At 45.7% G+C, this 27,889-nt stretch overlaps 17 protein-coding genes and 1 non-coding gene across 18 annotated transcripts; 9 read left to right on the top strand and 9 right to left on the bottom strand.

Moving 5' to 3' along the window:
- Positions 1–42: 42 nt before the first annotated feature.
- On the top strand, positions 43–1,080 carry VMA6 (H(+)-transporting V0 sector ATPase subunit d; the record flags this gene model as incomplete). Its single annotated transcript, XM_037283209.1, has 1 exon — positions 43–1,080. One exon carries the CDS (start codon positions 43–45, stop codon positions 1,078–1,080), a length of 1,038 nt encoding a protein of 345 aa, XP_037139105.1.
- A 116-nt stretch (positions 1,081–1,196) lies between these two features.
- HG536_0C05980 (uncharacterized protein) lies at positions 1,197–1,793 on the bottom strand (the record flags this gene model as incomplete). The annotated part of the gene is made up of 1 exon (XM_037283208.1): positions 1,197–1,793. One exon carries the CDS (start codon positions 1,791–1,793, stop codon positions 1,197–1,199), a length of 597 nt encoding a protein of 198 aa, XP_037139104.1.
- A 124-nt stretch (positions 1,794–1,917) lies between these two features.
- On the bottom strand, positions 1,918–1,989 carry HG536_0Ctrna3R. The gene has a single exon. It is a non-coding gene; the product is annotated as a tRNA-Arg (tRNA).
- Positions 1,990–2,586: 597 nt separating this feature from the next.
- HG536_0C05970 (Zn(II)2Cys6 transcription factor domain-containing protein) lies at positions 2,587–4,656 on the top strand (the record flags this gene model as incomplete). Its single annotated transcript, XM_037283207.1, has 1 exon — positions 2,587–4,656. The coding sequence occupies one exon, from the start codon at positions 2,587–2,589 to the stop codon at positions 4,654–4,656; it is 2,070 nt and encodes a 689-aa protein (XP_037139103.1).
- A 217-nt stretch (positions 4,657–4,873) lies between these two features.
- HG536_0C05960 (uncharacterized protein) lies at positions 4,874–5,929 on the top strand (the record flags this gene model as incomplete). Its single annotated transcript, XM_037283206.1, has 1 exon — positions 4,874–5,929. The coding sequence occupies one exon, from the start codon at positions 4,874–4,876 to the stop codon at positions 5,927–5,929; it is 1,056 nt and encodes a 351-aa protein (XP_037139102.1).
- Positions 5,930–6,318: 389 nt separating this feature from the next.
- Positions 6,319–8,076, top strand: DAK1 (dihydroxyacetone kinase; the record flags this gene model as incomplete). The annotated part of the gene is made up of 1 exon (XM_037283205.1): positions 6,319–8,076. The coding sequence occupies one exon, from the start codon at positions 6,319–6,321 to the stop codon at positions 8,074–8,076; it is 1,758 nt and encodes a 585-aa protein (XP_037139101.1).
- A 198-nt stretch (positions 8,077–8,274) lies between these two features.
- Positions 8,275–9,894, top strand: POB3 (FACT complex subunit POB3; the record flags this gene model as incomplete). The annotated part of the gene is made up of 1 exon (XM_037283204.1): positions 8,275–9,894. The coding sequence occupies one exon, from the start codon at positions 8,275–8,277 to the stop codon at positions 9,892–9,894; it is 1,620 nt and encodes a 539-aa protein (XP_037139100.1).
- Positions 9,895–10,303: 409 nt separating this feature from the next.
- On the top strand, positions 10,304–11,686 carry ITT1 (RBR-type E3 ubiquitin transferase; the record flags this gene model as incomplete). The annotated part of the gene is made up of 1 exon (XM_037283203.1): positions 10,304–11,686. One exon carries the CDS (start codon positions 10,304–10,306, stop codon positions 11,684–11,686), a length of 1,383 nt encoding a protein of 460 aa, XP_037139099.1.
- An 87-nt stretch (positions 11,687–11,773) lies between these two features.
- Positions 11,774–12,348, bottom strand: GMC2 (Gmc2p; the record flags this gene model as incomplete). Its single annotated transcript, XM_037283202.1, has 2 exons — positions 11,774–11,956; positions 12,022–12,348. The coding sequence occupies 2 exons, from the start codon at positions 12,346–12,348 to the stop codon at positions 11,774–11,776; spliced, it is 510 nt and encodes a 169-aa protein (XP_037139098.1).
- A 77-nt stretch (positions 12,349–12,425) lies between these two features.
- ERV41 (Erv41p) lies at positions 12,426–13,535 on the bottom strand (the record flags this gene model as incomplete). Its single annotated transcript, XM_037283201.1, has 2 exons — positions 12,426–13,438; positions 13,505–13,535. 2 exons carry the CDS (start codon positions 13,533–13,535, stop codon positions 12,426–12,428), a joined length of 1,044 nt encoding a protein of 347 aa, XP_037139097.1.
- Positions 13,536–13,674: 139 nt separating this feature from the next.
- SMA2 (Sma2p) lies at positions 13,675–14,745 on the bottom strand (the record flags this gene model as incomplete). The annotated part of the gene is made up of 1 exon (XM_037283200.1): positions 13,675–14,745. The coding sequence occupies one exon, from the start codon at positions 14,743–14,745 to the stop codon at positions 13,675–13,677; it is 1,071 nt and encodes a 356-aa protein (XP_037139096.1).
- Positions 14,746–14,913: 168 nt separating this feature from the next.
- On the bottom strand, positions 14,914–16,209 carry ECM7 (Ecm7p; the record flags this gene model as incomplete). The annotated part of the gene is made up of 1 exon (XM_037283199.1): positions 14,914–16,209. The coding sequence occupies one exon, from the start codon at positions 16,207–16,209 to the stop codon at positions 14,914–14,916; it is 1,296 nt and encodes a 431-aa protein (XP_037139095.1).
- A 220-nt stretch (positions 16,210–16,429) lies between these two features.
- On the top strand, positions 16,430–19,282 carry ORC1 (origin recognition complex subunit 1; the record flags this gene model as incomplete). The annotated part of the gene is made up of 1 exon (XM_037283198.1): positions 16,430–19,282. The coding sequence occupies one exon, from the start codon at positions 16,430–16,432 to the stop codon at positions 19,280–19,282; it is 2,853 nt and encodes a 950-aa protein (XP_037139094.1).
- A 45-nt stretch (positions 19,283–19,327) lies between these two features.
- On the bottom strand, positions 19,328–20,029 carry TEM1 (Ras family GTPase TEM1; the record flags this gene model as incomplete). Its single annotated transcript, XM_037283197.1, has 1 exon — positions 19,328–20,029. The coding sequence occupies one exon, from the start codon at positions 20,027–20,029 to the stop codon at positions 19,328–19,330; it is 702 nt and encodes a 233-aa protein (XP_037139093.1).
- A 628-nt stretch (positions 20,030–20,657) lies between these two features.
- Positions 20,658–21,425, top strand: RPS1B (40S ribosomal protein eS1; the record flags this gene model as incomplete). The annotated part of the gene is made up of 1 exon (XM_037283196.1): positions 20,658–21,425. One exon carries the CDS (start codon positions 20,658–20,660, stop codon positions 21,423–21,425), a length of 768 nt encoding a protein of 255 aa, XP_037139092.1.
- A 125-nt stretch (positions 21,426–21,550) lies between these two features.
- MFT1 (Mft1p) lies at positions 21,551–22,723 on the bottom strand (the record flags this gene model as incomplete). Its single annotated transcript, XM_037283195.1, has 1 exon — positions 21,551–22,723. One exon carries the CDS (start codon positions 22,721–22,723, stop codon positions 21,551–21,553), a length of 1,173 nt encoding a protein of 390 aa, XP_037139091.1.
- Positions 22,724–22,877: 154 nt separating this feature from the next.
- On the top strand, positions 22,878–24,935 carry SEC39 (Sec39p; the record flags this gene model as incomplete). The annotated part of the gene is made up of 1 exon (XM_037283194.1): positions 22,878–24,935. The coding sequence occupies one exon, from the start codon at positions 22,878–22,880 to the stop codon at positions 24,933–24,935; it is 2,058 nt and encodes a 685-aa protein (XP_037139090.1).
- A 55-nt stretch (positions 24,936–24,990) lies between these two features.
- Positions 24,991–27,876, bottom strand: PIF1 (DNA helicase PIF1; the record flags this gene model as incomplete). The annotated part of the gene is made up of 1 exon (XM_037283193.1): positions 24,991–27,876. One exon carries the CDS (start codon positions 27,874–27,876, stop codon positions 24,991–24,993), a length of 2,886 nt encoding a protein of 961 aa, XP_037139089.1.
- Positions 27,877–27,889: the final 13 nt, after the last annotated feature.

The raw sequence follows: 27,889 nt of genomic DNA, 5'->3' as shown, positions 1-27,889 counted from the left end.
GATATCGACCAGAGTGAGCTAAGCGAGCCTTGGTGGGTCGCAATGGAAGGTATTTACTTTAATATAGACAATGGGTTCATTGAGGGAGTTGTCCGGGGGTATAGAAATGGGTTGTTGACGGGCAACCAGTACATCAATTTGACACAGTGCGATACGTTGGAGGATCTGAAACTTCAACTTTCGTCGACTGACTATGGGAATTTCCTGTCGTCCGTGCCGGCAGAGGCTTTGACTACGTCTGTGATTCAGGAGAGTGCGTCCGATAAGCTGTATCAGGAGTTCAATTACATTCGGGACCAGTCTAGTGGGACGACAAAAAAGTTCTTGGATTACATCACGTATGGTTACATGATTGATAATGTGGCGTTGATGATTACGGGGACGATCCACGATCGGGATAAGGCGGAGATTCTACAAAGATGCCATCCTCTGGGGTGGTTTGATACTTTGCCTACCTTGACGGTGGCTACCGATCTGGAGTCTTTGTATGAGACTGTGCTTGTGGACACGCCTTTAGCGCCGTACTTTCGAGGTTGTTTCGATAAAGCAGACGAATTGGATGACTTGAACATCGAGCTAGTGAGAAACAAGCTTTATAAGGCGTACCTCGAGGATTTTTACCAGTTTGTCGCGGAGAACCTCGAACAGCCTGCTCGCGAAATAATGCAATCTCTGTTGGAGTTTGAAGGGGACAGAAGAAGCATAAACATTGCGTTGAACTCTCTGCAGAGCCCCGACATCGATCCTGAGTTAAAGAGCGAGCTTCTGCCGGATTTGGGCAAACTGTACCCCTTGGGAACCAGTCATCTGGCCCAAGCTTCAGACTTTGAAGCTGTGAGAAGCGCAGTAAACAACGTCTACGAGTACCGGGGGATCTTAGACTCCGGTAACCTGGAGGATCATTTTTACAAACTCGAGATGGAACTATGCAGGGATGCCTTCACTCAACAATTCACCGTTTCTACCATTTGGTCATGGATGAAGTCCAAAGAGCAGGAGGTGAGGAACATAACCTGGATAGCAGAGTGTATTGCACAAAACCAGAGGGAAAGAATAAACAACTACATTTCTGTCTATTGATGGATGCATGGACGGACCATGAGGCACCGCTTTTGCACAGTATTATACTGAACTTTATGTACCAATATAGCACGCCGGAAAGTATACATGAGGATGTCTGGTGGCGATCCCTGCCTCTACGAATCGAGTAGCTCCTCAACATAGCCTATCTCTGGATATTTCTTCTGAAAAAATTGCAGCCAAGAATCGACTCGAGCCAGCTCGGTCGAGGTGCTGTCGGAAAGATCACTGCTGCATTGTTTCCCCAGAACCGACATGTCCCACTGGGGATAGCTGAACAGTTTAGAGCAGTCTGTACCCGTGAACTTCCGATAGGCTCCCCATTTTCCATAGAAACGCGACCCGCTCGTAACGTCAAAGACGTGGCCCCTGACACTGAGCAGGATCCGCTCAGGGCTCTTGTCTCCGCTAAACTGCGAAAGTTCCTCTAGGGAAAATGCGAATGGCCCTCGGCTTTGCTTGACATGCAACCAGTACTGAGGAATTTCGAGTAGACTCCGCTCATAGGAGGACGACATTGAAGTTTTAGACCCCATGGAATACCAATTGCCACTCCATAGTTTACAGCAGACACCGTAGAGTATTAACAGACCTGCTAACATTCGCAGTACATCAAGCACCGTAAATTTGGTGGGTATTTCGTCCTCACAGTCGCTCAAGTCATTGATTTCATCGGTCTTCTCGTACTTGTAATCAATCGTATTCTCTGCCATGGCATGGCAGTCTCTAGAACCTTATATCAGTCTCAAATCACTTGGAAATAGATGTGTTTGAAGAGGATTCTCGTAAGGGACCTTAGATCAGATCCGTATGATAGTAAAGCGAGATGGAAAAAAACACTCACGGTGGGGGTCGAACCCACAATCTTCTGATTAGAAGTCAGACGCGTTGCCATTACGCCACGCGAGCTTGTAATTTGGTATTTGAAAAAGATTTACAAAAAATATCAGTCACAAGCGAAATCACAACATTTAAGCTATATCGCGTATAGTAGCTTGATTCTTGGTCTTAGGCATCGCATTCTCCTGATCGCCAGTGAATTGCTTGTCTACCGGAACTGCTGTGACGTTTCTGAGCAATTTGGAGACGATTCTTCATGCAGGTGATGTTTCTCAACTCACTGTCAACAAGACACTCTAGAATTGAGCAGCTTTGAAGGTCTCGGGTTGTTTTTATTGTATCATAAAGTTTGCTTGGACTCCATCGAGCTACCCGAGCTACCCTGTTCGAGCTTCTGACCAGTAACTCGTTCGTGGTCTGGACTGGGCCAACCAAGATCGGTAGAGGGGTGATCTTCTAACCTTGAGTGAAAATCCACTTCCACTAAGTATCACGACGCTTAACTACCACATTTGTTCGCACCTTTGTTGTTACCTATCTTTAGTGTTGAAGATTCAATCCGCGATGCTTTTATCATTCCTCTCTATCATATAACGATGTATAATAATATAGAAGCTAGAAAGGCTAGTCAGGTGGCTCTAAAGGGGTTCTTAACGATTCCCAGTGATGGGTAACTATGAATCAAAGAAAAGAACTCGACCCTGTCTATCCTGTAAGCGTCAGAAACTGAAATGCCAATATGATAAGTCTTTACCCTGCGAGCGATGTACCAAGCACGGTCTGGACTGCTACTTTCCTCCCAATCCAAAAGAGAAGGTATATACAAATGACCAGCCGAATGTTGAATCTACTCACCTCCAGGGACATGTCCAACCAAAACCCAAACCACTGACCGATGTCCCAAATATGATAAACTCCATGATCCGACCTTATATTCATCAGACAGAGCAATCTACAGCGCCAGCTGTCGGTATTCCATCATCTTCTCTGCCTGCAGAGGAGAAACCGTGGCTTTATTCTGTCGAACAAAGGCTGGACGTCCTGCAGAAGGCTTTAGAATCTGTTCTAGGAATATTCCAGCACAACCAGGTTCAACATGAACAGCAGGTAAATCTTCTGCAGGCTCAAGTGCGCCGCCATGCTCATGCCAATACCGGATCGCCTTCATCGGGGCCTGTAGCAGAGGTCAGCTTGCCGTCTCTGAGCCAGATTATCGGAGAGAGTGGTAACTTGGAGCAAGTGACGGACTTTCGTAAGAATAAGATACTTAGCAGTGATGAGGCGGCTCAACTACTGGAAATCTTTTGTACAAAGATGTCGGCTCATATGTTTGGTTACAACCTCAAGGAGCTGACGGTGCAAAAGCTCTGGAACGAATCGCCGCTGTTGCTGGTTGCAATATGTACAGTTGCCTGTCCTCATCACCAGGCACTTTGTTCCAAGAAAGCTCTGCTTCAAAAGAGTCTACAGTGGTTTTCGTCAAGGCTTGTCAATGGCAGTGACATACTCGACGACGAGGTATGTGTTGAACGCGCCATACTAGGTCTGGTAATTGCATCGCTATGGCTCGAGTCCAATCAGCTATATATGTCAATTGCTGTGCAATTGGCCCGGAAATGGCGACTTGATCAGCGCATTGGCGGAGGTGAGAAAGGCGAATTGTGGAAGTTGTGGTACCTTCTTTACATCGCTGACGGCTCTTTGAATCTGACAATGCGGAAGAGTCCATCGATATATAAACAGGTTGAACCCGCGATAACGTCTGTTAGGGAAACGTTACTGGCCCATGTCGAAGACCAAAATTTGAAAGACGTTTTACGAGAGAATGAGATCATAGACGAAGGCCTTACAAAAGAGCAGCTCCTGTCACTGAACGAAGTAGATCACTCAAAGATCAAGGTCAGCTTTCATGCCTTGCAAAACATGCATCTTTGCGCTCTGGTCGAGTATCACGCAGCGATTGAGTCGCTCTTTCACAATACAAATCACGGCAGTGTGAGAGCTATGTCTAGTCTCTTAAAACCTCATGCTTTTGGCATTCCGTGGGAAACAAACATGGACCTAGATAGATGGATGATTTCATGGACGATCGCTCTGCAAAGTATTGATGTTCAGAATGATGCATGGTGTCTCAAATCAACATTACTGTACTACAATTTTGCCAGAATGCATATAAATACCAGATGGCTATTAGACAGAGAGGTATCACTGGAAGATTCCAGTTGGATGCAGGTATGGAGAAATGCTTCTCAGCTGCCAGAACGCTCGACGCTTGATACGGCCTCCCATGAGGTATCATATTCAGCGGCCTACTCTTTACTGAAATTGGCTACTAAAGATAAGGATATGAGGTCATTATTCCAATTCTTCCCCAACCACATCTATTTGATATTACTCTACGCATGCATGATCGTGCTAGAGCCTCCCAATTCTCTCGATTGCACAGACGCTGCAGTCATCAAGAAGCTAAAACAAAGCTTCAAGCTTGCACAAACCTACAGAGACATGCTAATATCGCATACAGCGACAGACTCAGTTCTCACTGGTAAGATTGCTGATTCCATTAAAACGTTGATGATTAATTTCATCAATGTCTGCGCTGAACGAAGGAAGAAATCAAGCTCAAGAGACCAGAAAATAGAGGAGATCATCCAGGATTCAAGTGACCCGTCGCTTCCAGGTCGTACTAAAAAGACCATTTCAGCATGGCCCAGTGTCAATCATGGACATCCATAACGAAAAAGTATGAGTGGAAGCGCTGGCGCCAGGCGACAGCGTCACAAAACCCATTAAAAAAAAAAAGAGGTTTGATAGAAAAGTAAAATATGATCGACTCGAAATCGAGACTTCTTTATGAGCTGCATCGGAATACTCTGTCGACTGCACCATCGTTGTATTATACCATTTAAGGATAAGAAAGCCTATCGATTGCTTGCCGTTTGGAAATATATTGATGAAGTCCAAAGTTGGTGCATTCTATGACCCATTATTTGGAAGGCCAAAGCGAATCCAGTCTTCCAAATTGCTGGATACAGGCACGAAAGCGAGCTGCCAAAAAGTTGATTCAAAATTTAATGAATTGGAGTCGGTATTCAGGAAGACGTATGCGAACGTGGCGGCCCTATACTATTCCTGTGAAAACCACAAGGCAGCGATGAAGTCGTTCTTCTACAGATCGATCAACTTGATCGAGGATTTTCGCACAGCGCTGGAAGATGGCGCAGATAGTTCACATGGATGTTTTTCGTCGGTTACTCCACAGCTGGCTTTTGGAACTTCTTTGCCTGAACGTAGACTGGATGGCTCCGCAGAGATTCTTCAGCAATTTTATGCGAGTTCTGGCTTACCAAACAGATTACGGGACTATTGTATATCAAGGTTGAGCAAACAGATGTATGTGATCGCCAAGCGACTAGAGGACGATTTTCTGTTCTTTGAGTATGGTGTTCAACATCCGCTGAAGGAGATCCTCAAGGTTTGCTCTGGTATATCTCGGATCTTGGCAGCGAGAAATGCGGCAAATGTTGAACTGATGGCTATCAAGAGCAGTATTGCCGAGCAAGAGCAGCTCCTGCAAGAGACGGCCAGCGCAGGGTGCAAGAGAAGATACAAACGGAAACATGATGATGCCAAGCTCGAAAACGCAACCACCAAGTTTGATATTCTCAATTCGCTTCTGAAAGATAATTTACAATCCTTCACTGATCTGATGAACAAATTCATGAAAGAATGGTTCAAGATATACTATTTCACAACGGTACGCATATCATACGCCCTGTATCATTTCAGTTGGAGCAGTCCAGAATTCAAGAAAATCGCATTCACCAAACTACATCAATCTCAAGAGGATTCCATCTCCGACAGTCACATTCTATCTGCTTTTCATGCCCAGCACGACATTGTCGCCAGAGAAGTTGACAGTTTGACCATAACGCGGTTCAGAGACCTCTACGGCACAGTTACGGACACAACGGTTGAAAAAATGGCCATCGAACCGTTTTCGTTCTGACGAGCCAACTACTCTATTAATCGGACTGTTTAAAAGCACAATTGGCAGTATATAGCCTATTTTTACTCCAATAAATTTCCTATTACCTATGTAATCCGTTCTGAGCCAATGGAGCTTCTTTCACGCTTGATGGTATTTCTTGAAGGCGATTCACATGAGCATTGGCCAAGAATTCGTTGAATAAGGTGATCCACCCTCCGAGCGCAACCTCCTGACAGCAATTAAAAGGCAACCGAGGCTCTTATTACAGGTTCAAGACAAGAATACAAGTACCTCAATCGTCGGAGAAGTAACGTTCTTATAAAAGGTTACATTTTGTCAGGAATTGGTGCTGCCCAAAGGACTAAAAGAAGGATTGAAACAGTCAATTGACGCATCAGAGAATCACAATGGTCGCTGAAATCAAGTCGTTTGAAGTGTCAGACGCTTTGGAATCAAGCTTGAAAGGCTTTGCATTGGCCAATCCGTCGATAACTCTAGTTCCTGAAGAGAAACTACTCTTCAGAAAGACAGACAAAGGGAAGGTTGCCTTGGTCTCCGGTGGAGGTTCCGGCCACGAGCCTGCACATGCGGGCTTCGTGGGTAAAGGTATGCTAAGTGGTGCAGTTTGTGGTGACATATTTGCCTCTCCATCTACTAAACAGATCTTGAATGGTATCAGACTAGTCGGCGAGAACGCCTCTGGAGTGTTACTAATCGTTAAGAATTACACCGGGGATGTCCTACATTTTGGTCTTTCTGCTGAAAGAGCTCGGACCCTTGGCATTGATTGCCGTGTCGCTGTTGTGGGCGATGACGTCGCTGTTGGCCGTGAGAAGGGTGGCATGGTTGGAAGGAGAGCTCTAGCAGGAACTGTGTTAGTTCATAAGATTGTCGGAGCATTTGCAGAGCTTCACTCGGATAAATATGGTCTTGAAGGTTGCGAGAAAGTCGTCAAGATCATCAACGACAATCTTGTGACTATCGGTTCCTCTCTAGATCATTGCAAAGTGCCCGGCAGAAAATTCGAGAGTGAATTGAATGGCAACCAGATGGAGTTGGGTATGGGAATTCACAACGAACCTGGTGCCAAAGTTCTTGAACCTATTCCTTCCACGGAAGAGCTGATCTCGAAATATATGCTTCCAAAACTTCTGGATCCTACCGATAAAGATAGGTATTTTGTTGATTTCGGCAAGGACGACGAGGTTGTACTACTAGTCAACAATCTGGGGGGCGTTTCCAACTTGATCATCTCATCCATTGTCTCGAAAACCACCGATTTCTTGCAGAGAGAATACAACATCACCCCGGCTCAGACTATTGCAGGAACTTTAATGACTTCCTTCAACCAAGACGGATTTAGCATCACTTTGCTCAATGCATCTAGGGCTTCGAAGCAACTGAAGAAGGAGTTTCCAGATGTGGGCTGTGTTTTTAAATTGTTAAACGCACCAACCGATGCTCCGGCCTGGCCTGTCTCCCCCAGCGCTCAAGAGGCCCCAACGTTTGACGAGAACTCTTTGAAGTCAGAGGTCAAAGTAAAGGACGCTGGTTCTTACGACTTCGACCATTTCTGTAAAATCATGCGGGGCGGTGCCAAGCAATTGATCGAAAGCGAACCACACATCACCTCGCTGGACACCAAAGTCGGCGACGGTGACTGTGGCTATACCTTGGTTGCGGGAGCCAACGGGATCACAGAGAACCTCGACAAGCTGTCGAAGAGCTCTTTGTCAGAGGCCACCGCTCAAATTTCTGATCTCATCGAAAGCTCAATGGGCGGTACCTCCGGCGGTTTGTATTCAATCCTAATCTCTGGTTTTTCTCAAGGACTGATCAACGTGTGCAGCAAACCAGACGAGCCAGTCACTGCTGAGGTTACTGCAAAAGCGCTCGAATACGCTCTTGAGACTTTGTACAAGTACACAAAGGCCAGACCGGGCTCTTCTACCATGATAGACGCTTTGGAGCCCTTTGTCAAAGAGTTTTCATCCTCCAAGGACTTCAACAAAGCTGTCAAAGCTGCTGAAGAAGGTGCGAAATCCACAGCTACGTTTGAAGCTAAGTTCGGAAGAGCATCCTACGTCGGCGACTCATCGCAAGTTGAGGATCCAGGTGCTGTTGGACTTGTAGAGTTCTTGAAAGGTGTTCAAGCAGCACTATAGATGAAGTTCTACTCATAGGTAAGGATCTATATGAGCCATAGTTCTGGTTCTTTTATAGAATGGCTAAGAATCGGTATTATCCTCATCTTGAACGAAATATCTTGAACTAGAGCTATGAGGAACTGAAGAAGCTAACTAAGACAGTATCGATCAGTAATATACTACTACTGGTTAAGCTGCTAAGGCGATTATCACGGAATGAGTACGGATTTTGATAGGATATATCTCAACCAGTCAAAGTTCAGTGGTAGATTTCGTATAGCCGACTCCGGTTTGGGTTGGAAAGCTACTGCAAGTGGCGGTTCTACGGCTAATCAGACAAAGGCTCCCTTTTTATTGCCAGCTACGGAGCTTTATACTGTCCAATGGAGTAGAGGTTGTAGGGGATATGAGCTGAAGATCAATACTAGGAACCAAGGAGTCGTGCAATTGGACGGGTTCTCACAAGAAGACTTTAGCTTGATAAAGAACGATTTCCACCGGCGGTTTAACGTTCAGATAGAGCAGAAGGAGCATTCGTTGCGTGGTTGGAACTGGGGGAAAGCTGATTTGGCCAGAAATGAGATGATCTTCGCGGTCAACGGTAAGCCAACATTCGAGATTCCCTATGCCCGTATAAACAATACTAATTTGACATCGAAGAACGAAGTGGCCATAGAATTCAATATTCAGGACGAACAGAATCAACCCGCGGGCGATGAAATGGTGGAGATGAGGTTTTACATCCCGGGGTTTGTGGAAGAACAAAGTGAAGCTGAAACTGCTCCACGAGAAGATGGTGTAGACGTCGATATGGATAAACAACCTAAAGAAGAGAAAACCATGGCGGAGGCGTTCCACGAAGAGCTCAAAGAGAAAGCCGATGTCGGAGAAGTCGCAGGAGATTCGATTGTATCGTTCCAAGACGTCTTCTTTGCCACTCCTAGGGGCCGTTACGATATCGACATTTACAAAAATTCCATCAGGTTGAGAGGTAAGACATACGAGTATAAACTGCAGCACCGTCAAATCCAAAGGGTCGTTTCATTGCCTAAAGCTGATGACATTCACCATCTGATCGTGTTGTCGATTGAACCACCACTTAGACAGGGCCAGACGACCTATCCATTCTTGGTTATGCAGTTCCAGAAAGATGAAGAAACAGAAGTACAGTTGAATTTGGAGGACGAAGATTTCGAAGCCAACTACAAGGACAAACTGATGAAGCAGTACGACGCAAAGACGCATATCGTCCTAAGCCACGTTCTGAAAGGCCTGACCGGCAAAAGGGTCATTGTACCTGGTGCTTTCAAGTCCAAATACGAACAGTGTGCCGTTTCCTGTTCATATAAAGCCAATGAGGGTTATCTGTATCCGCTCGATAACGCATTCTTCTTCTTGACCAAGCCCACGCTTTACATTCCATTTTCGGATGTGAGCTCTGTCAACATATCCAGGGCCGGTCAGACGTCTACCTCATCCAAAACGTTCGATTTGGAAGTTCTTCTCCGCTCCAATAGAGGTTCCACTACATTTGCTAATATCAGCAAAGAAGAACAGCAGCTTCTGGAACAGTTTTTGAAATCAAAGAATCTCAGAGTCAAGAACGAGGACAAGGAAGCCCAAGAGAGACTACAAAGCGCGTTAGGTTCCGAGAGTGACGACGAAGACGTCAATATGGGATCGGCTGCAGAAGATGAAGAGTCGTTCGATGAAGAGTTTCAAGCAAGCTCCGAAGACGAGGATGTCGCGGAGGAATACAACTCCGATGCTGGAAGCAGTGATGAAGAGGGTGGAAGTGATAACGAAAGGCCCGCTAAGAAAGCCAAAGTCGAGTGATATGTACCATATTCGACGGTCAGATCTATATAGTTTTTATAGTTTAGGTCTGTTCAGGATATTTTCATCAAGCAATAGCCCGCTTTCGCAGATCTTTTAGAAACAGTGCTATATGACAAAAATCATAGAGACAGGCTTCCAGGCATCATGAGGCAAGGAATTGACTGAAGCAATGAGCTGATAACCATTAAGCCAGTCAACCAAGGTTCGACCTTATAAGCGTAACGCCGTCACGTGGATCATCACTGCTAAGCTACAGGCTGCTGTTTAAGCTATGAGTAAGTAGGTAAGTAAGGTAAGGAAGTAAGAGAACCCGATCGGAACTAATCTGAGCTTTGGAGTCTGATAAGAATCATACCCTTTTGGTACTTCATATAGATGGCAGCTGAATGGGTTGAATACTGTCGCAATGGAAAAGGCTAACCTTAGAGACGACTTGAAAATCTTGCAGGAGATGTATCCTGAAATGGTGATTGATGTTGATCCCGATGATATAGCTGCTGAAACTAGTATAATTGTGCGTGGCAGTTTACCTTTCAAGATTTCGCTGCCGAACGATGTCATAATAAGATTTAATGAGCAGTCGCTAACCTTATCGGAGCTCACCTCTGATCTTCTAACTTTCAGCGTCAAAAGTCATGAATATCCCGATCTCTCTCGTTCATTGGACCTGGAGTTTGATTCTGAGTGGATGACGCAGGCAGATAAAGAGAATATCAAGCTGGCTGTTCAGCGAGAGTTTTGTTCCCTCACTGATTGCAATTCAGAGTTGTACGATCCGTTCACCCCGTTACTTATGTTACTATTTGGGTTTCTCACTGGTGATGTTGCAGCCGAACTGTTTAAAGAGAATCAGAGGGTTTGTCATGACAAGAAAGAGTTTGACTCGTTTGCTGCAATTGACAATGCTATAGAATCGGAAAAACTGGCTAGAAGTAACTTCGAGTGCCCCATATGTATGGAAACCAAGAAGGGAAGCAGGATGACGAGGCTACCGTGCGGTCACCGAATATGTGAGCTCTGTGTCAAAAGTTACTACACTTCTTTGATCGAAGAAGGTAGCACAAATCAAATCAGATGTCCCAACTGTGAGTACCGAGAGCTGGATTTGAACAAGTTCCAGAGCTACAACGAGATGAAGAAGGTCACCTTTACGCCAGCCATTCCGTTCAGCTTTTTCAGAGGTATTCTTAGCCCAGAAGTTTGCCTTCGATACGAGAAATTGTTTTACTCTCAAGCCGCTGCGAGGTTATCTCAGCACTGTGCAAATGCCTGTGTGACGTGCAGGAGATGCGATACCTGGTGTGTTAAAGACGATTTAAATGATTCGATGATGATATGTACTAAATGCGAACACACCTTTTGCTTCGATTGCCTTCATTCGTGGCACGGTTACATCAACCACTGCGGAAAGAAGGTGGTCATTTCAAGAGATATTGTGGAAGAGTACTTAGAGCTAGACAAGGAGTCTGCGGACAACGAACGTCGCAAGATATTAGAGGCGAAATTTGGCAAAAAGAATCTAGAATTGGAAGCTAATGATTATCTAGCGGATCAAATGATTGATCATGCGATCGCCGAGAAAGGTTCTAACCTGCAGAGATGTCCTAAATGTCGCACTGTGGTTCAAAGAAGCGAAGGTTGCAATAAAATGAAATGTGCCGTTTGCGAGATCATGTTCTGCTTCCTCTGCGGCGTGGAATTATACCCGGACGATCCATATGAGCATTTCAGGGTTCCTTATTCGACCTGCTATGCTCGCCTGTTTGAGGGCATGGCAGGCGTCGATTAGTAAGTACACAGTGCAGGCGGTTTTGACCACCGTTGTCCAGGAGCAAAAGCAAACCGTGTGCACTCAGTTATCTGTATTCCGTATTGATCAATTCTTCGATGTCAATCGTTCGATTGCGCTTTTGATAACGTTTGCGGACCGGTCGAGCTGCACACCTTTGTACTCCAGATGTTGTTCTTTCAGCTTCATCCACTCTTCTGCCTTCCCAATCACGGAGGCACCGGTTTGAGAGTCTATGAGGAATACAGACTCCTGCCATAGGTATTGTTTCTTCTTATAGTTAGTAAGGACGCTCATCGAAAACATCAAACTCGCTGTTTAACCAGAATACTTACACGATACAACTGATCCAACTGGTTCAAAATGCTATCAACATTCTTGGTGTATTCATCCATAACGTTTGCAGAGTAATTGTATAACGAGTCCCACTCCATCTTGTCGAAATGCTCGCCCACGGCTCCTTCCTGTCTCGCTGCCAGATCCATAATAACGCTAGTGGCCTCCTGAATTCTCACCAACACCTTATCCTTGAGCACCTTCTCTCTCACCTGGTCACCAAACTTCTTAGTTTGCCACTGGGCGGCTAAATCCTTCAGGTTGGGTACTTCCGCATCTTGAGCTTCAGAGGCCCGACTTGGGCGGCTGGCATCATTTTCATTCATTATCCAGGCTATACAGAGATATATTGCTAGTAGTCTAGTCTTTGGTTTGTAAGTGTTACTTGTAGCGAAAGTGCGAATTAACGCTCTAAGATGCCATGAGAATCCGAGCCTGGCTGATAGCGCAGCGACCATCTGGGTCCCAGCGCCAGTACAAGGGTCAGATCGACCATTCTGAACGCCCAGGATGCGATGTAGACTATGAATGAAAGTAGCGCTACAAGTCTTATCACAAACTGGACGAACGACAGACGCTGGTCCTTTATTAGGATCGAGAGGGCCTCGAAATCATACCTGAAGTAGATACCGGGTATATTTCTGGAGCCCCTCTGAACAGCATTGGGGTCGAATTGTCGCTCACTGACGGCGTACTGGTTCGTATCCACCAGGGCCCCAAGCTTCTCGTAGACCGTGGGGACTATCGATGTGTCGTATATGTAACCTGTAAGTGGGTTGTCGATGCTCACTTTGGCGGTCGAGTCGAGAGGGTTGTCGATGTATGGGAAGAAGTCCCCGTACGAGAACTCGTTGATTACGTGGGAGAAGTTGATCTCTGCCACGGGAGCCCTCTCAAAGTCGGAGTAGCCCCAGCCCTTGGCTGTGATATGCAGTTCGCCAGCGACCCTGTTGACCGGCACGGATCCATAGACATGGCACCCGTCGAAGGCTATGTCACCCAGATCGGCCCTCAAGGCACTCGGGTCCATCTTGTCTCTGAATTGCGCCGGTATCGCTTCCGCCAGGATCTCGTCCAGCGCTGGCGTGGCTATCTTTCGCATGTCGTTAACCATTGTGCCATACGGGACGAAGAATGGCATGTCTTCCAGGTTCAACTCGTTGGAGACAAGCTTCCTGTCCATTGTTTGGTCCCGGACATTGATATGAAGCCATTTGCAAGGCATATGAACGTACATGTCCATGTTGATCTGGAAAGTTTCCTTCACTTGGTCATCCACTCGGTACTGCTGGTCGATGTATCCTCCAAAATAGCTGCCAAACTCGGTCCAGCAGATGAAAAGAAGGAATAGATATGTCAAAATGGAGCTCAAACCTCCCTTGGAAGACCTCTGCTTGTGAGATTCATCTGTCTTCGCTGTTTATTGAAAATCATCTGTTAGTGAGTAGCTCATGAGCTTCCTCTGTAGCCATTGATACGTACGGAAAGCATCGAATGATCGCAGCCCAGCCATCCTAGTCGACAGAAGTGATGTGAAGTTGGTCCGATTACGATATATCGTTATCTATGTAATGTCTGTATGTAATGTTCACCACTAATGACAGTAATTTTTTACCTTCGCGTACAGTGAATAAGCTCTCGCTGGCACTAGTTCAAGCCCAGTCCTTCAATTGCCCAGAACCGGGCTCTTCCACGACCTGAGAAGGTTCCTCTCTTGTGCTGTAGTATCTCAATGTCCCGAAGGTCAACGGGAGCAGGATAATTTGGAGCGCGTACCGAATCCAGCCGATGACGAAGCCAGGGCCGACACTGAGTTGCATTATGTCCCATTTAGTTGCAGGCTGCAGGGGATCTCCAGAGGGTTCCAGCGTCTTGAGTGCTAGGAAATACAGTAGCGTGCTCGCGAAGGTGATCGTCGCTATGCCAATCAATACTGAAGCCGCAGCTTTAAGAACCGTGATCAAAATGCGGACTTTTACCTTAAGGACCAGAGTAATGCCGTAGACGAGAACCGCTAGCATGCACAAGACGCTCACAGAAATCTCGTTGATCAGCATGATAAGAACACCAGCATTGGCCAGCTGAAGAAATCGGGCTAAAGCCACACCTCTGGCAAATTGTGACGCGCCAGAAATCTTGCCAGATTCTGCTTGGCCGTCTTCGAGTAATAGAACTTTCGAAAGGGCGCTCGTTTGCTTGGCTTTTAGAAACTTTTTCAGCGAAGTAAGTCCAAGATGGTATGTCAGTACCAGCGACTCTCCGACCATCGTAGTCTCGTTCTGATGCGGCATGGACAGCATGCCCAATTGTATTCCTATGTCCCGCACTAGAATACCAAGGACATCCATTCCGCTGTGACCGTTGTGCGCGCAGTACAGGATCGTGCTGTGCTTCTTCTTGCAGTATCCAAAGTGGTTGACGCTGTAAACGTTCTCGGAATCGAACGTGTCTACCAGGTTTTCCTCACGGTAAACGTCGGAGTCAGTCAGGCCTGTGGACCAGCCCATATCGAGCGCCAGATAGGAGATGAGTTTCAGGACTTCCTTCACGCTGTTAATGAATTCTTCCGTAATGGCCGAAGAGCCAGTAATGGAAAACCTGAACTGTTCCACACAAAATGATCCTGTATTCCTGCAGGAGAGAATTGGTATGTAGAGCAGAAGTTGCGTCAGTGCGACAATCAGCAATATTATCCAGGCGAGAAACCTCTTGAGAAAAAACATGATGACAGCTTGGAAAGACACAGATAAATGGCGTTAGATGCGTTGTGCCCAATTCATACATTGTTAATAAATCGCTGGTCATTATTTCAGAAAGAATAATGGCGCGCCACAAAGGCTTTCTCTGACATCGACTTAAACCAACAAGGGAAAAAAAAATGGAAATGCCAGTTAAAAATACATAGCTGATGAAGGTTTCACAACTTTCTGAGGGTCGCATTCATCATCACCGCTTGAGTATAATGCAATGTCTTGTAGCTCCACTTCCTCTGCTGTAAATGGATTTAAATTGGCACGATCTCGACTTGTGGCTCCTGTATTGGACCGAGTACGGTATATATCACCGTCAGAGGATGCATTATCTGTGAAGCTGCCGTTGGCATCGACGAAAAGGCCCGCGCGATACCGCAGGATGTTATTCTGAGTTTCGTCGTTGTATGGCCGCTGGGAGTCTGAGAGGCACCACTCGAGGCCACACCAGGCCAAGGTCGAGACAAGCATGAAAAATGCGAAAAACCACAGGCATGTAAACCATGCAGATTCCAATCCATACGAGAACCCAAACGCCTCGAGTTCAGACTTGATCCTGTTTTTCAGGTTGAACGCTAGCCAAACCAAACTGATGGCACCAGTGAGCCCAGTGACGAAGGCTGTGAGCGATATGACTGATATGAGGTGACTCAGGACCCGCTCTTTCAACGGATTGATATGTTTGCCTTTGATTGAATAGTACCACACGGTGAGAACGACAATAATAATCTCGAGCGGCATAACTGCCATTATTAGGTATACCACGTCAATCTTCCGATCCTGCAGGTTCTTTATGTACTCGCTGTAACTGCTGGAGAGCCCTAGCACTGCTGGCAAATTCTGATCATAGGCATAACTCAAGATTATATCGAGTCCCAGCTGCGATAAAACTTCACGATAATCGAAAACGTATTCAGGCCCCGTGGTGAAGCAAACTTCGATTACCGATGAGTTCCTCACTTCAATAGCATGTCCGTTTGGGCCATATTTGAACGTTGTATTGAAATTGATGTCGCATCGACCATAGAGTGTGATAGCAATGTACTGTGGCACGCTCTTGATCTGACTCGCCGCGTAATCGGTGAGAATGAAGATCTCTGATGTCGTCAGTCCGACTCCATTGTTCACATCGGTCGAACCAAACACTTCCACCGCGTCTTTTAACACGTCAAAGAGTCCCTTAGTTATATCTGATGATTTAGTTCCAAACCTAGCTAGAGCAAAAGTAGTCGGCGCCGTAATTGGTCCCACCATAACGGTAATACCTAGCGCTATGATCAACGTCGAGGATGCCAATCGGATCCACAATATTAGCCTCTCAAAAGCCGTCAGATTCCACCCTGGCTTAAGTAGTCGGCTCAATCGCATCCTAGCCGACGATTGGGCAGCAATTGGGTGTTTTGGGCTATTATTCAGGGTCTTTTCTGCTATCATCATCGCAGTCCAGTAAGACGCCAAATATTAAGATTATTTTTAACGGGCACGTCAACTACAATAGGGTCTATAAACAAGCAATCGAAGGGTCCAATCGTGCTTTAGGAGCGTGTTGCGGTCCTTGTGTGGTACTGAATCTTATAAGCAGCGGGTTCAGAGACTTTATGGAACTTTTCAGCAGTTCAGAGCGTTTGATTTAAGTGGTAGCAAAGTAAAGGTTATTATGGCTGAAACAACGAAGGAGCTGAGCGGATGGCAGATCATCGTAAAGGATCAGAAGGGGAACGTTATATCTGATGATAGAAGGAGGTCCCGGAATAGACGTGGAGCCGAAAGGATCTATCTGCAGCGAGAATCTGATAAGTTGATGTTTGGACGTGGCGATAGCGTCATTATGAGGGATGAAGTGACGAACTCTTACTCAGTGTACTTGATTCACGAGATCCGGCTGAATACGTTGAACAACATAGTCGAGATTTGGGCGTTCTCTTACCTCAGATGGTTTGAGCTGAAGCCTTTCTTATACTATGCCAGATTTCAGCCGCAGCTGGTGGCTGAGGATCACTCTGACGAATATTACAAGGAGAAGTTTATCAACGAGATCGACAAGGGTGAACTGTATCTCACGGCAGAACTCTCTGAGATATGGCTTAAGGACTTCCTTGCTATTGCAGACATGCGCAGCGAGGAGCAGTGGCGGGATCCGGCAGTCCAAAAGACAAATGACAGGGACTTCTTTGTCAGATACATGTGCGAGCCCACAGGTGAGAATTTTGTTCCCTTTGACATGGACAAAGAGAGAAGATTAATGTCAGAATCAGAGCCTAAGGAATACGAAGAGCGGCTGAAAAGGCTCTCAGTACCGCGGCCAGCAGGCCAGCGTAGAAGCCCAAATCGTCGATATAAGGACTCTGGGACGGCGTATGTGAAAGGCGTGAAGATCGAGACCGAGTCGGATAGCACAAGCGCTCAGGAAAGCAGTGACGAAGAGAACCAAGTTGGAAGAGCGTCTTACCGAAAAAGAAAACCAAACGCGGGACGCAGAGCTGAGATCAGTGATCAAGACACATCCAGTGAATTGTCATCGCTTTCATCTAATGCGTATGACGACGCTCAGGAGACACCAGAGGAGAACCACAGGGAAGAGAGAACCGAGTCTGATATTGAGGACAAAGAACGATCAACCGGCGAGGTCTCCTCGTCAGAGGAAGAAGAAATAGTCAGTGCATATGACGGCAGCGACAATGATAACAAGAAACCTTATCGGGCTGAGCATGACTCGTCAGGTCCATCAGCAACAGAAAGCGAGTTAGAAGAGTCATTATCTGACCAAGAGGAAGTACATCTAGCTAAGATAAGCAATAAGCGGGTAGGCAAAAGTGAGACTTCTAAAAGAAAATCACGTAAAACTGAATCAAAGCTCACCAATGGTTCACGGTCATCTACGGCTAGCAATTCGTTGGCAAGGAAGTTCACAAAGAGAAATGTGGTACGTGCTAAGAAGAAGTACACGCCATTCTCAAAGAGATTCAGTTCGGTAGATGACATTCCGGATTTGACCGAACTGGCGGAATTTAACCAGTCAACTAATGACATTGACGTCGCTGCTTTAGAGAACAAACTAAGGGCGCCAAAGACGCATGAAGTGGTCGAGACAATCTTTTCGAAGATAAAAAAGCAGCTTTATTCTTCGCATGACAAAGAAGAGATAATGAAATCTGGGAATTTCCAAGATTTCCTTCCGGCCCGTGAGAGCGAATTTGCTTCAATTTATTTAAGTATCTACAGTGCCATCGAATCTGGCTCTGCGACAACCGTGTACATTGCAGGCACACCGGGTGTAGGAAAAACGCTAACCGTTAAGGAGGTCGTCAAAGAATTGCAAAGGTCTTCTGATCAAAATGAGCTTCCTGTATTTCAGTTTGTTGAGATTAATGGTTTGAAAATGGTGAAACCCACAGATAGCTACGAGGCTTTGTGGAATAAGATAATGGGTGAAAGATTGACTTGGGGGGCTGCCATGGAATCTTTGGAGTTCTACTTTAACAAAGTTCCCAGAAACAAAAAAAGGCCTGTCGTCGTTTTGCTAGATGAACTGGATGCGTTGGTGAACAAGACTCAAGATATCATGTACAACTTCTTCAACTGGACAACTTATGAAAATGCGAAGTTAATCGTTATTGCTGTGGCAAACACAATGGATTTACCTGAACGGCAGCTCGGTAATAAAGTTTCTTCCAGAATTGGATTCACGAGAATCATGTTTACAGGTTATACTTTCGAAGAGTTGAAACAAATCATACAGTTCAGATTGAAAGGCCTTAATAACTCTTTCTTTTATGAGGATACGAAGACAGGCAGTGCATATATGATTAATCCTGATGAAGAGGCTAATGGGGCAGAATTGCCGTCTCATATAAAGAAAGTACAACTGCGAATGACTGATGATGCAATCGAAATTGCGTCAAGGAAAGTCGCCAGTGTTAGCGGTGACGCCAGAAGAGCACTTAAGGTTTGCAAAAGAGCCGCTGAATTGGCGGAACAGCATTACATGAGCAAGCACGGTTACTCCTACCAAGGAAAGGCGATATCCCAAGAAGATCAAGAAGATGAAGAAGATGCGAATGACGGAGATGGTGTACAAACTGTTCACATATCCCATATCATAAAGGCATTAAACGAAACCATCAATACTCACAGCACTAGGTTCATCTCGAGGTTATCTTTCACCGGTAAATTGTTCTTGTACGCTCTACAAAAGCTAATGCAGAAAAGTGGATTGCAAGAGCAGCAATTAGGTGACATTGTCGATGAGATACGACTTCTCATTGAAATGAATGCAAAGAACAAGTTTGTGGAAGAGATAAGTCGTGTGTTATTCCATCGAGGCAGCGAAGTGACACCAGAGCAGCTAAGGATTGTCTCATGGGACTTTGTAATCAATCAACTGGTCGATGCGGGGATACTGATCAAGCAGAGTATGAAGAACGAGAACATTAGCTGCGTGAAACTGAATATTTCGTCGGAAGATGTGAAAAAGGCTCTCGAACAGGACGAAAGCCTGAAGGGGTTGTAAAAACCTTTTCCTAATATGCATTATGATATGTTGTATGTAACTGTCTTACGAAAATGATGTCCGAGCCGACGGTGACGGTCTTCGGCTTATTTCTTCACCACGAGCCCTGTGATTCCCCAAACTTTTATAGATCAGCAGCGGGTCCCCAATTTCGTTGATTTCCGGTATCGTAAGCGTTAAATTGAAGATTTTCGCCAATGCGATCTTAAAGATCTTCTGCACGTTGACAGACTTAGCCGTCGAGCAGAACACCAACGGCGCATCCATCACCTGGGCGTACTCCATACTTGTCCTTGATAATTGCTCCTGGTATTCGGGGTCCAAATCAACGAATAGATCGTACTTCGTACCGACAAGCAACGGCACCGCCGTCTCGTTCAGTCCATGTGCTTGTCGATACCACTCCTTAATGGAACTCAACGTCTCTGGCCTCGTCAGATCAAAAAGGAACACTATTGCTGACGACCCCAACGATGCAATTGGCAGCATATTAATGAATTCCCTCTGCCCTCCCAGATCCATTATCGAGAATACTATATCTGTAGAACGTATGCTCACTTTTCTCTTCAAAAAATTCACCCCTAAAGTCTGAGTGTACTCTTCATCGAATACGTTTTGAACATATTTCACGATCAGAGATGTCTTGCCCACTTGGGCATCTCCTACCAGCCCCACCTGGACGTCCACTCGACTCTTAACTTTCGGCAGTTCCTGCTGCGCTTGTACATCGGTCCCACCACTTGACATCACTCAATTATCTTCCCACAACACCACTCCAACAGCTCAGTCTCTCCCAGCCCGGTTCGGAGTCCCCCGTAGCTCGCCGTTATCGCATCTCCAATTCTCATCGACCAGATCCCTATGATATAGGTTCCAATTAGTCTATTTACCAAACTTTTCAAGTGACTGTCCCAAGAGAAACATCCATACATCCATGACCGATCCACCATCCGTACATTTTCAGATTTGCGACACCCTGAAAAATCTGAAAAATATTTGCGTCGCTTCCTTCGGGGCTCGCTCTATAGCTCGCAATCGCGGGCGGAGCAGCCTCCAGGCAGAGAGACTGGCAGACCAGGCTGAAGCTCCGCAGCAGGAGACGGTGCAGGCAGCCTGGCCGACCGGTAGGCGGGTTTCCTTCTGGCGATCCAGGCTGGCGAGTTGCCCAGTCTGCAAAGACCAGCCTAGCCTCTAGGCAGAGGCCCTTTGGGAAGCTCGTCGCAGCAGCAGGAGAGCGTGCAGATACGCAAGGTAGCGGACGTCTGGCATACCAAATTTCATCTGTATCTTTTGTCAAAAGAGAAGTAGAGGTTGAAGTTATACTATAAGCTTTCAGGACACCCTTCGTAACTGGACAAGCAATACCAAATCAAACATGGCTGTTGGCAAGAACAAGAGACTATCCAAGGGTAAGAAAGGTTTGAAGAAGAAGGTCGTTGACCCATTCACCAGAAAGGAATGGTACGATATCAAGGCCCCATCCACCTTCAAGAACAGAAACGTTGGTAAGACTTTGGTCAACAAGTCTACTGGTTTGAAGAGTGCTTCCGACGCTTTGAAGGGCAGAGTTGTGGAAGTCTGTTTGGCTGATCTACAAGGTTCTGAAGACCACTCGTTCAGAAAGGTCAAGTTGAGAGTTGACGAAGTTCAAGGTAAGAACTTGTTGACCAACTTCCACGGTATGGACTTCACCACTGACAAATTGAGATCTATGGTCAGAAAATGGCAGACTTTGATCGAAGCTAACGTGACCGTTAAGACTTCGGACGACTACGTGTTGAGAGTCTTCGCCATTGCGTTCACCAGAAAGCAAGCTAACCAAGTCAAGAGAACTTGTTATGCTCAGTCCTCTCACATCAGAGCTATCAGAAAGATCATCTCTGAGATCTTGACCAGAGAAGTTCAAAACTCCACTTTGGCTCAATTGACTTCCAAGTTGATCCCAGAAGTCATCAACAAGGAGATCGAGAATGCTACCAAGGACATCTTCCCATTGCAAAACGTTCACATCAGAAAGGTCAAGTTGTTGAAACAACCAAAGTTCGACTTGGGTGCTCTAATGACTTTGCATGGTGAGGGTGCTGATGAAGAAACCGGTAAGAAGGTTTCTGGCTTCAAGGATGAAATCTTGGAAACTGTGTAAACGGATGGAAAAATATCGTTTTAATCATTTATTACTTGTTCGCACTTTCCTTTACCTTGTATACAAAAGATTGTATAATTTTCAAACTCTTTGATTATTAGATTAATGTCACTATCGATACACATTTATTTATCCGCAATTTCGGTCTCTGATTGCGGTAGAAGAGTATTCGTGCTGCTGTTTCTTATTTCTTGCGTTTCGTTAGGCTCAAAATCAACCTCTTCGACCATCGGTTCCTCAATCATTTCCTCGTCGTGATCTTTGAACTCTTCTTCATGAGATGGCCTTTTGTCTTCCTGAGCCGCAACATTGTCAACATCCTTTTCTGCCTCAGCCGCCACCGTTTCTTGTATCTCATCATCGTATTCGTCTCCCTCTACATCTTCCTCTTCTTCTTCGACTTCTTCTTCTGCTTCTATGTCCTCCTCCTCCTCCTCCTCTTCCTCCTCCTCTTCCTCCTCTTCCTCCTCCTCTTCCTCCTCTTCCTCCTCCTCTTCTTCTTCCTCTTCTTCTTCTTCCTCTTCCCTCTCTTCCACTTCAATATCAACGTCCATGTTCCTCTTGACAAGCTCTTCCCTCAGCACTGAAGTGATTCTACTGAAAACGTTGGCATCCTCCAACCACCGGCTCTTATAGGTGGCCAATTCCTCTGTTAGTCTCGATATATCCGCCCTGATCGACTGGTTTATATGTCTCAGTTCCTTGGGCCCTTTGGTGAAATTATCGTAAACCCGGTATCTTTCCCCGTTCTCGGAACTCTCAGTCCTCCTCATATATCCCTGCTTGATCAGCTTATCCGTCAAAGGGCCACCCAGCTCTCTCTCCCACTCAGACCGTGTTGCAGTCAAGCTGGTGTTTCCCTCAAGCAGATTTTCAGTCTCTGCATTGACCTTCCTAACACACTCGTAGAGTCCTCGTATCCTTTCAATTCGTTCTTCTAGTCTGGAATTGGCATCCCTGAGTGTTTCTGTCAACCCCGGCACCAACTCCTCCGTTGTAGCGATAGTCTCGTTATTCGACTGCTCCCAGTTCTCTTGAGCAGCTTTCTTCACCTCGATGGACGACTGCAGCTCCAGATACTTGAGACACGCATTCTGTTCCAACTTCCTCACATATTCTTCGTCAAATGTCACTTTCTCCTGGCTCTCGTAAGACTCTAAACCACCTTTCAGTATGCTCTTGCTCAGGTTCGTCGCTCTGCTTAACGCTTCCAGGTACCCATAGAACGGAATGTCCACTTCACTGTATAAAACCTTGCTTCTCACCTGCTCCGTCTGCAGGGCATTCAATGACGACATCACAGCCTTCCTGCTAGCTTCAACTGGAATAGTTGGTGATAATGACTATAGTAATTTTTAACTTAGAAGTGTATTAACTTTGGAAAAAACCCTTGTAAACTCAAAGGATCGACTATAAGGACGGTCTAGGGCCCTTAGAGCTTTGAGTAGGCTGATGGACTCGATATCCGATTACCAGTTCTTCCTGTTGATAGCAGTCTTTGCTGCAAGAAGAGATGCCGGTCGCTTGGCACAATTGCTGCCAAGTTTTACAAAGCAACCAGACTTCTATGACGCAGTGGGCGTTTTATGGCCAGAGCTGGATGATCCAGCTCGCTTGAAGTTCCTTTTCGAAATCCCAGGTGCGCATAATGCTGATTGTGAGGAGTTGTTGATACAAGTGATTGACTCCGATGAGAAACTGATACCTATAGTCGAGATGGAGCACAGCATTTTGCAGGAAAGATATCGAGCGACCAGGAATTATGTGGAATCACGGTTGAAGGAGATACCGGACTGCAAAGCTTTGGAATTCGACACATTTGAAGCAAAATGGATGAGAAGGCGTATGATTCTGTGTAACAGGTATACTCCAGAGGAGGCTACGTCATATAGACCGCTTTGGTCGGTTGTTAAATCAGATGTGAATTTCGATAAGTGGATCGAGGGAATTGTGCAACCTCTACAGCATATCAATAGAAGACTGAGCAGAACTCTCACAATTGAAGCATTCGAGGCGATGGGGGCGTTAGAAGCATTCAAGCTAATTCTGAAAACGGAGCCAGATTTTCCTTCAACGGTAATACACCGTGAGGTGATCCCTTATCTCACGAATTTAAACCTCTATGACCTGTTTTTGGAAAATATCTTTACCGAGGTCTACTTCCCTTTGAATTCTACCGGCAACATTCGGAATTTCTCTTACCTGTATGCAGAGCTGTGCAAAGTGTCACCTAGTGCCGAAGCTAACTCGCGCGTGCAAGCCCAGGCTGCGCAGATCATCTTCGATAACAGTTCAGGCTTGCTCAAGATTGCCAGCTTGCACGATGTACAAGAACTGCTGTCAAAGATCGACGACAAAGTTGAGATAGCGAACTATGGGATTACCGTGGGTTTGCTGAAGCATTACTCAAAATGCATGGAATCGATTTACAAGAATTATAGCTTGAAGGAGATCTACTCTATTGCGCAAGAAGAAACACTAGGCCAGCAGGCTCATTTCTCTGCAATAGTCAGAGAACAAGTTCTGGGTTGCAGTGATAACGGAGAAACTGTTCAGGCCATATCTCAGCTTTTAGATGCATCGAACCCGGAGGAGGAACATGTGTTCAAGAACCTAACCTTAGATCAGAAGATGTCCGTTTTCATTGAAACGGTGCTTGAAATGGGAAAGTTTGAACTCCTGGACAGTTTTCTCACAGAGTTCGATTCTGCTGTAGATGAGGAAGTGCTTATAAAGTATTTCTGGCATTTCTTCAACAGGGCATCTAACGGTCTTAGAAGCCGACCAGAAATGAAAAATGCTAGACGAACGCTCAATTTATTATTGAAAACGAATAAAACTAAATATGAGCATTTGGAAGCTCTGCTCGATGTTGCCAATGATCTGTCGACCTACTCTCTCAATTTAGGGAAAGGAATTCCCTTTAAACCTTCCGATTTGCTGACTTTTGCTCCAAGAATATTCGATCTCATTGCGCTCCTTTTGGAATTGAATGTATCGCTCTATAAGAACATGGCTGCCACCCTCCGCATTGTTGAGAATTTACAGATAGGCTTGCAGTTGAAAAGGCGAGACGATCAAAGTTCGAGCGAGACCGTCACCAAGCTGCTGGCGCTTCATATTGATCATTCGTTGGCAAACTTGGATTTTGAATTTGCATTAGACGGTGCAAGAGAGTTGCTTGAAATGAGCAATATATCGTCATTCTGGCCAACCATTTTCCAGGTTGGCAAGTTCGTTGACCCTCGCTGGCCGGATGAGGAAGCTCCGGTCGATGTTTTGATGGCTCAATTGGAGATTCTTGGAGATTTATTGCGATCATGCCCTGTAGAAGAAGTTGAAGCCGTGGCATCCCAGTGGAGTGCTATAGAACTGGAACTTCTCACGAGAGATCCTGCTCTTGCAAGCCTTTCTACAGAGCTCGAGGGACCAACGAGGTCCTTGCAAGATAATGTGCTAAGTGGTGTTTTACACGCTCACCCCGATCTTCTATCCCATGATCTTAAGTGAGTGAGAAATATTGGCAAGTTTGTATAACGGTTTTTTTGGCCTGATTATCTATAAATCATGCCTCGTGGGAATAGGCACCTGTCTTGCGATCTGTAAAAATATCCACGGGTTCGTGCGGCTGCCCGTTAATCAGTGGTTTTCCCTGTACTTTATTCATCAGCATTGTAGCAATGCGGCTTGATGGGCTAGAGGTACCAGCCGGAGTTCTAGATCTAGATCTTGCTTGCTTCGTTCGAGCTGAAATGCCTGTAGCCGAAGGTCCTGTACTAGTCTTGCGTTTCTTGCGTAAGCTTGTTGTGCCAGCTTCAGCTTCCAATTTTTTGATGGCATGTTCGACTGTTATCAACGTTGAGTAAAAATCTATAACTTTTTGATGTGCATTTATCCTTGTTTTGTCAAAATTCAAGACTTGTAATCCCTCCCTAGAGACCGCTCTCGATAACGCCACATAAGCTTGGCCCTTTTCGAATACTCTTTGCAGATCGACTTTCACTTTGGGCAATGTTTGTCCCTGAGATTTGTGAATAGATAAAGACCATGCAAGCATCAGTGGTAATTGGATTCTTGAAACCAAAGGTTTCTCATTTTCATCTTCAATAGCCCAGCTCTCTGGCTCAACCAGTATCGTCCTTGTAGACATATCTGAAGTTTTGAACCTTACAAGCGGTAGTCTTTTCTTTCCCTTGGAGCTTTCATGAACTTGTCTTAATAACTCCCTCTTGCGATCGAGATTGCTTCTTGTCTCAATATCATCTGAACTAGCGTCTTTCAAGAAGTCAAAAATTGATTCCCCCAACTGGGCAACCGACTCGTCCGGATCGCCTCTACAGAACGCATCCTTAGTGGTTTTTTGACGCACTGGGGTGTCATTCTCACTCTCTTCGCGGAATTCATTCCACGTTTCTCTCAGCAGTTCGGGATTATCTTTCAGCTTTGCTAAGGCGCCTGGAGGGAGGTCTGGATTTCTCACAATGGTTTCATAGAACATATACGTCTCAGGGTCAATAAAATCTATAACTTTTCCCAGTGAGCCATTGACCAGAGTTGCATCAATATTCTTTATCATCATAACCTGCGCACCGATCTTTAGTTGCAATTCTTTTGGAGCCAAGAAATTCTGCAGTAATTTCTCCTTCATTTCACGATCTTCTAGCACACCACCATCAATGGCATGGAAGACATGGGCCTTACCTGGTAATCTGTTTAATCGCTGTTTATTCGCTCTCTCAACTTCATTCCTAGTGCTATACAATTCTGCTGGTATAATTTCATCTTGAGGAAGTGGCCTGCTCAATTTCTTGAATTCTCTCTCAGTTTCCCCATCGATTTGGCCCAATCTCATCTTGTTCAACATTTCGATAAACCTGGAATCACCCTGTTGTCGAAATACCTTAGTCAGCATAATGGTTACGTCTATACCTTCTTTCCAAACGTTAGATTCAAAAGCAAACTTAGTAGAACTATTCGGATCTTTAGTGACAGGAGGCAACTGAAAGAAATCACCACAGAAAATGAGCTGTATGTTTCCAAAAGGCTTGCGATTTTTCCGTATTTTCTGGGCAATGAAATCTAGTTTGTCAAGGAGTTCTCCATCCAGCATTGAAATTTCGTCAATAATAAGTGCACTTACGGATTCCCATCTTTTGACGTGCTTTCTCGACCTTCTCACTTTTCTATAGATGTTCGTAACCTCTCCGGTTCCTAGCCCAACCCCAGCAAATGAATGTAGCGTTACACCACCTATGTTACATGCTGCAAGTCCAGTGGATGCAGTCACAGCAACTTGGTCATGTCCATAAATCTCTTTCAGCACCTTGATCATCTCGCGCAATAACACCGATTTACCGGTTCCTGCACTTCCGGTGTAGAAAATATTATGGCCAGCCTCAGCAAGACGTATGACATCTTCTTGCTCTCTGCTCAATCTGACTGGAACTATCACTTTACCCTTTGGATTCAGTTTTAATCTATTCTCTATCTCTTGCGTAGTCGGTATGCAATTCCGTTGTGTCAGGAGAGTAAACTTGTCAGCATATCGCACAACCTTTTGTTCGTCTATTATCTTGAGACTTTTATTGTCTTGACAGGATCTCCTGGAGCTCTCATTCTCTGGTACTCGGTAGTCCGACATATCTGCGATCTTCGGAGAATCAGCAGCAACAGGTTCCGCGTCCTCGATGATGCAGACATCAGATGTGTCCTCGGACTTGATCCGGTCGGGATTCTCCACATTAAGAGGTTCTAGCGGTCGAGTGTCATTTCTTTCTTCCTGCTGTTCGGTCGCACATTCAACTTCTTCGAGGACCGCCTCAGATGCGGTTCCTGGCGCAGACCTTAAGGCCTCCTGTACATCGTCTTGCTCTTCTCTATGTGGATTGTTCCCTCGCAGCAGCGAGAGCAGTAATCGACTATCCTCACTGGAATATATATCAGCTTGCTGAGTGCTTTCGACCAATGGCCTGCGAATCTCTTCAGACGCGAGACTAGAGAAGGAGCTCCTGGCTAGGGGTTTTCCAGAGGATTTCGTGGAGGCTCCAGCGAGATGTTTCTCTGCCTTTGCGTTGGAGTCCTTCCTCGAGCGTAACAACTCGCAGATGATGGAATCATCAGCATCAGAGAATTCGCCGGCTACTCTGCCTGACTGATCACGCAAACTCTTGAGTTCCTTGCGTTCATTCACTCGCACAGGCGCAACGTGAAGGTCTTCATCCCAGCCGTCTGAATCCGACAGCAGATCCTTCAGTTCCTCGTATTGGTCTCCTACGCCGAGACTTCTCTTCGACGAAGTTCGTAGCGCTCTTCTTGGAGAATGCAGTGGTGGTGATGCTGACGCCAGTCCAATCTTCATTCCCGTCTTGCTAAATGGCACAAATGTTTGGGTAATGATGGGAGCGATTCTATAGCTTACGAAAGATCTAAAACTCTTTCGCCATAAAACCATGTATGCATTCCTA

Source organism: Torulaspora globosa, chromosome 3, assembly GCF_014133895.1.
Source record: "Torulaspora globosa chromosome 3, complete sequence".
Taxonomy (NCBI): domain Eukaryota; kingdom Fungi; phylum Ascomycota; class Saccharomycetes; order Saccharomycetales; family Saccharomycetaceae; genus Torulaspora; species Torulaspora globosa.
Note: the sequence above shows the minus strand (reverse complement) of the source record. Positions and strands in the feature narration are given on the sequence as shown.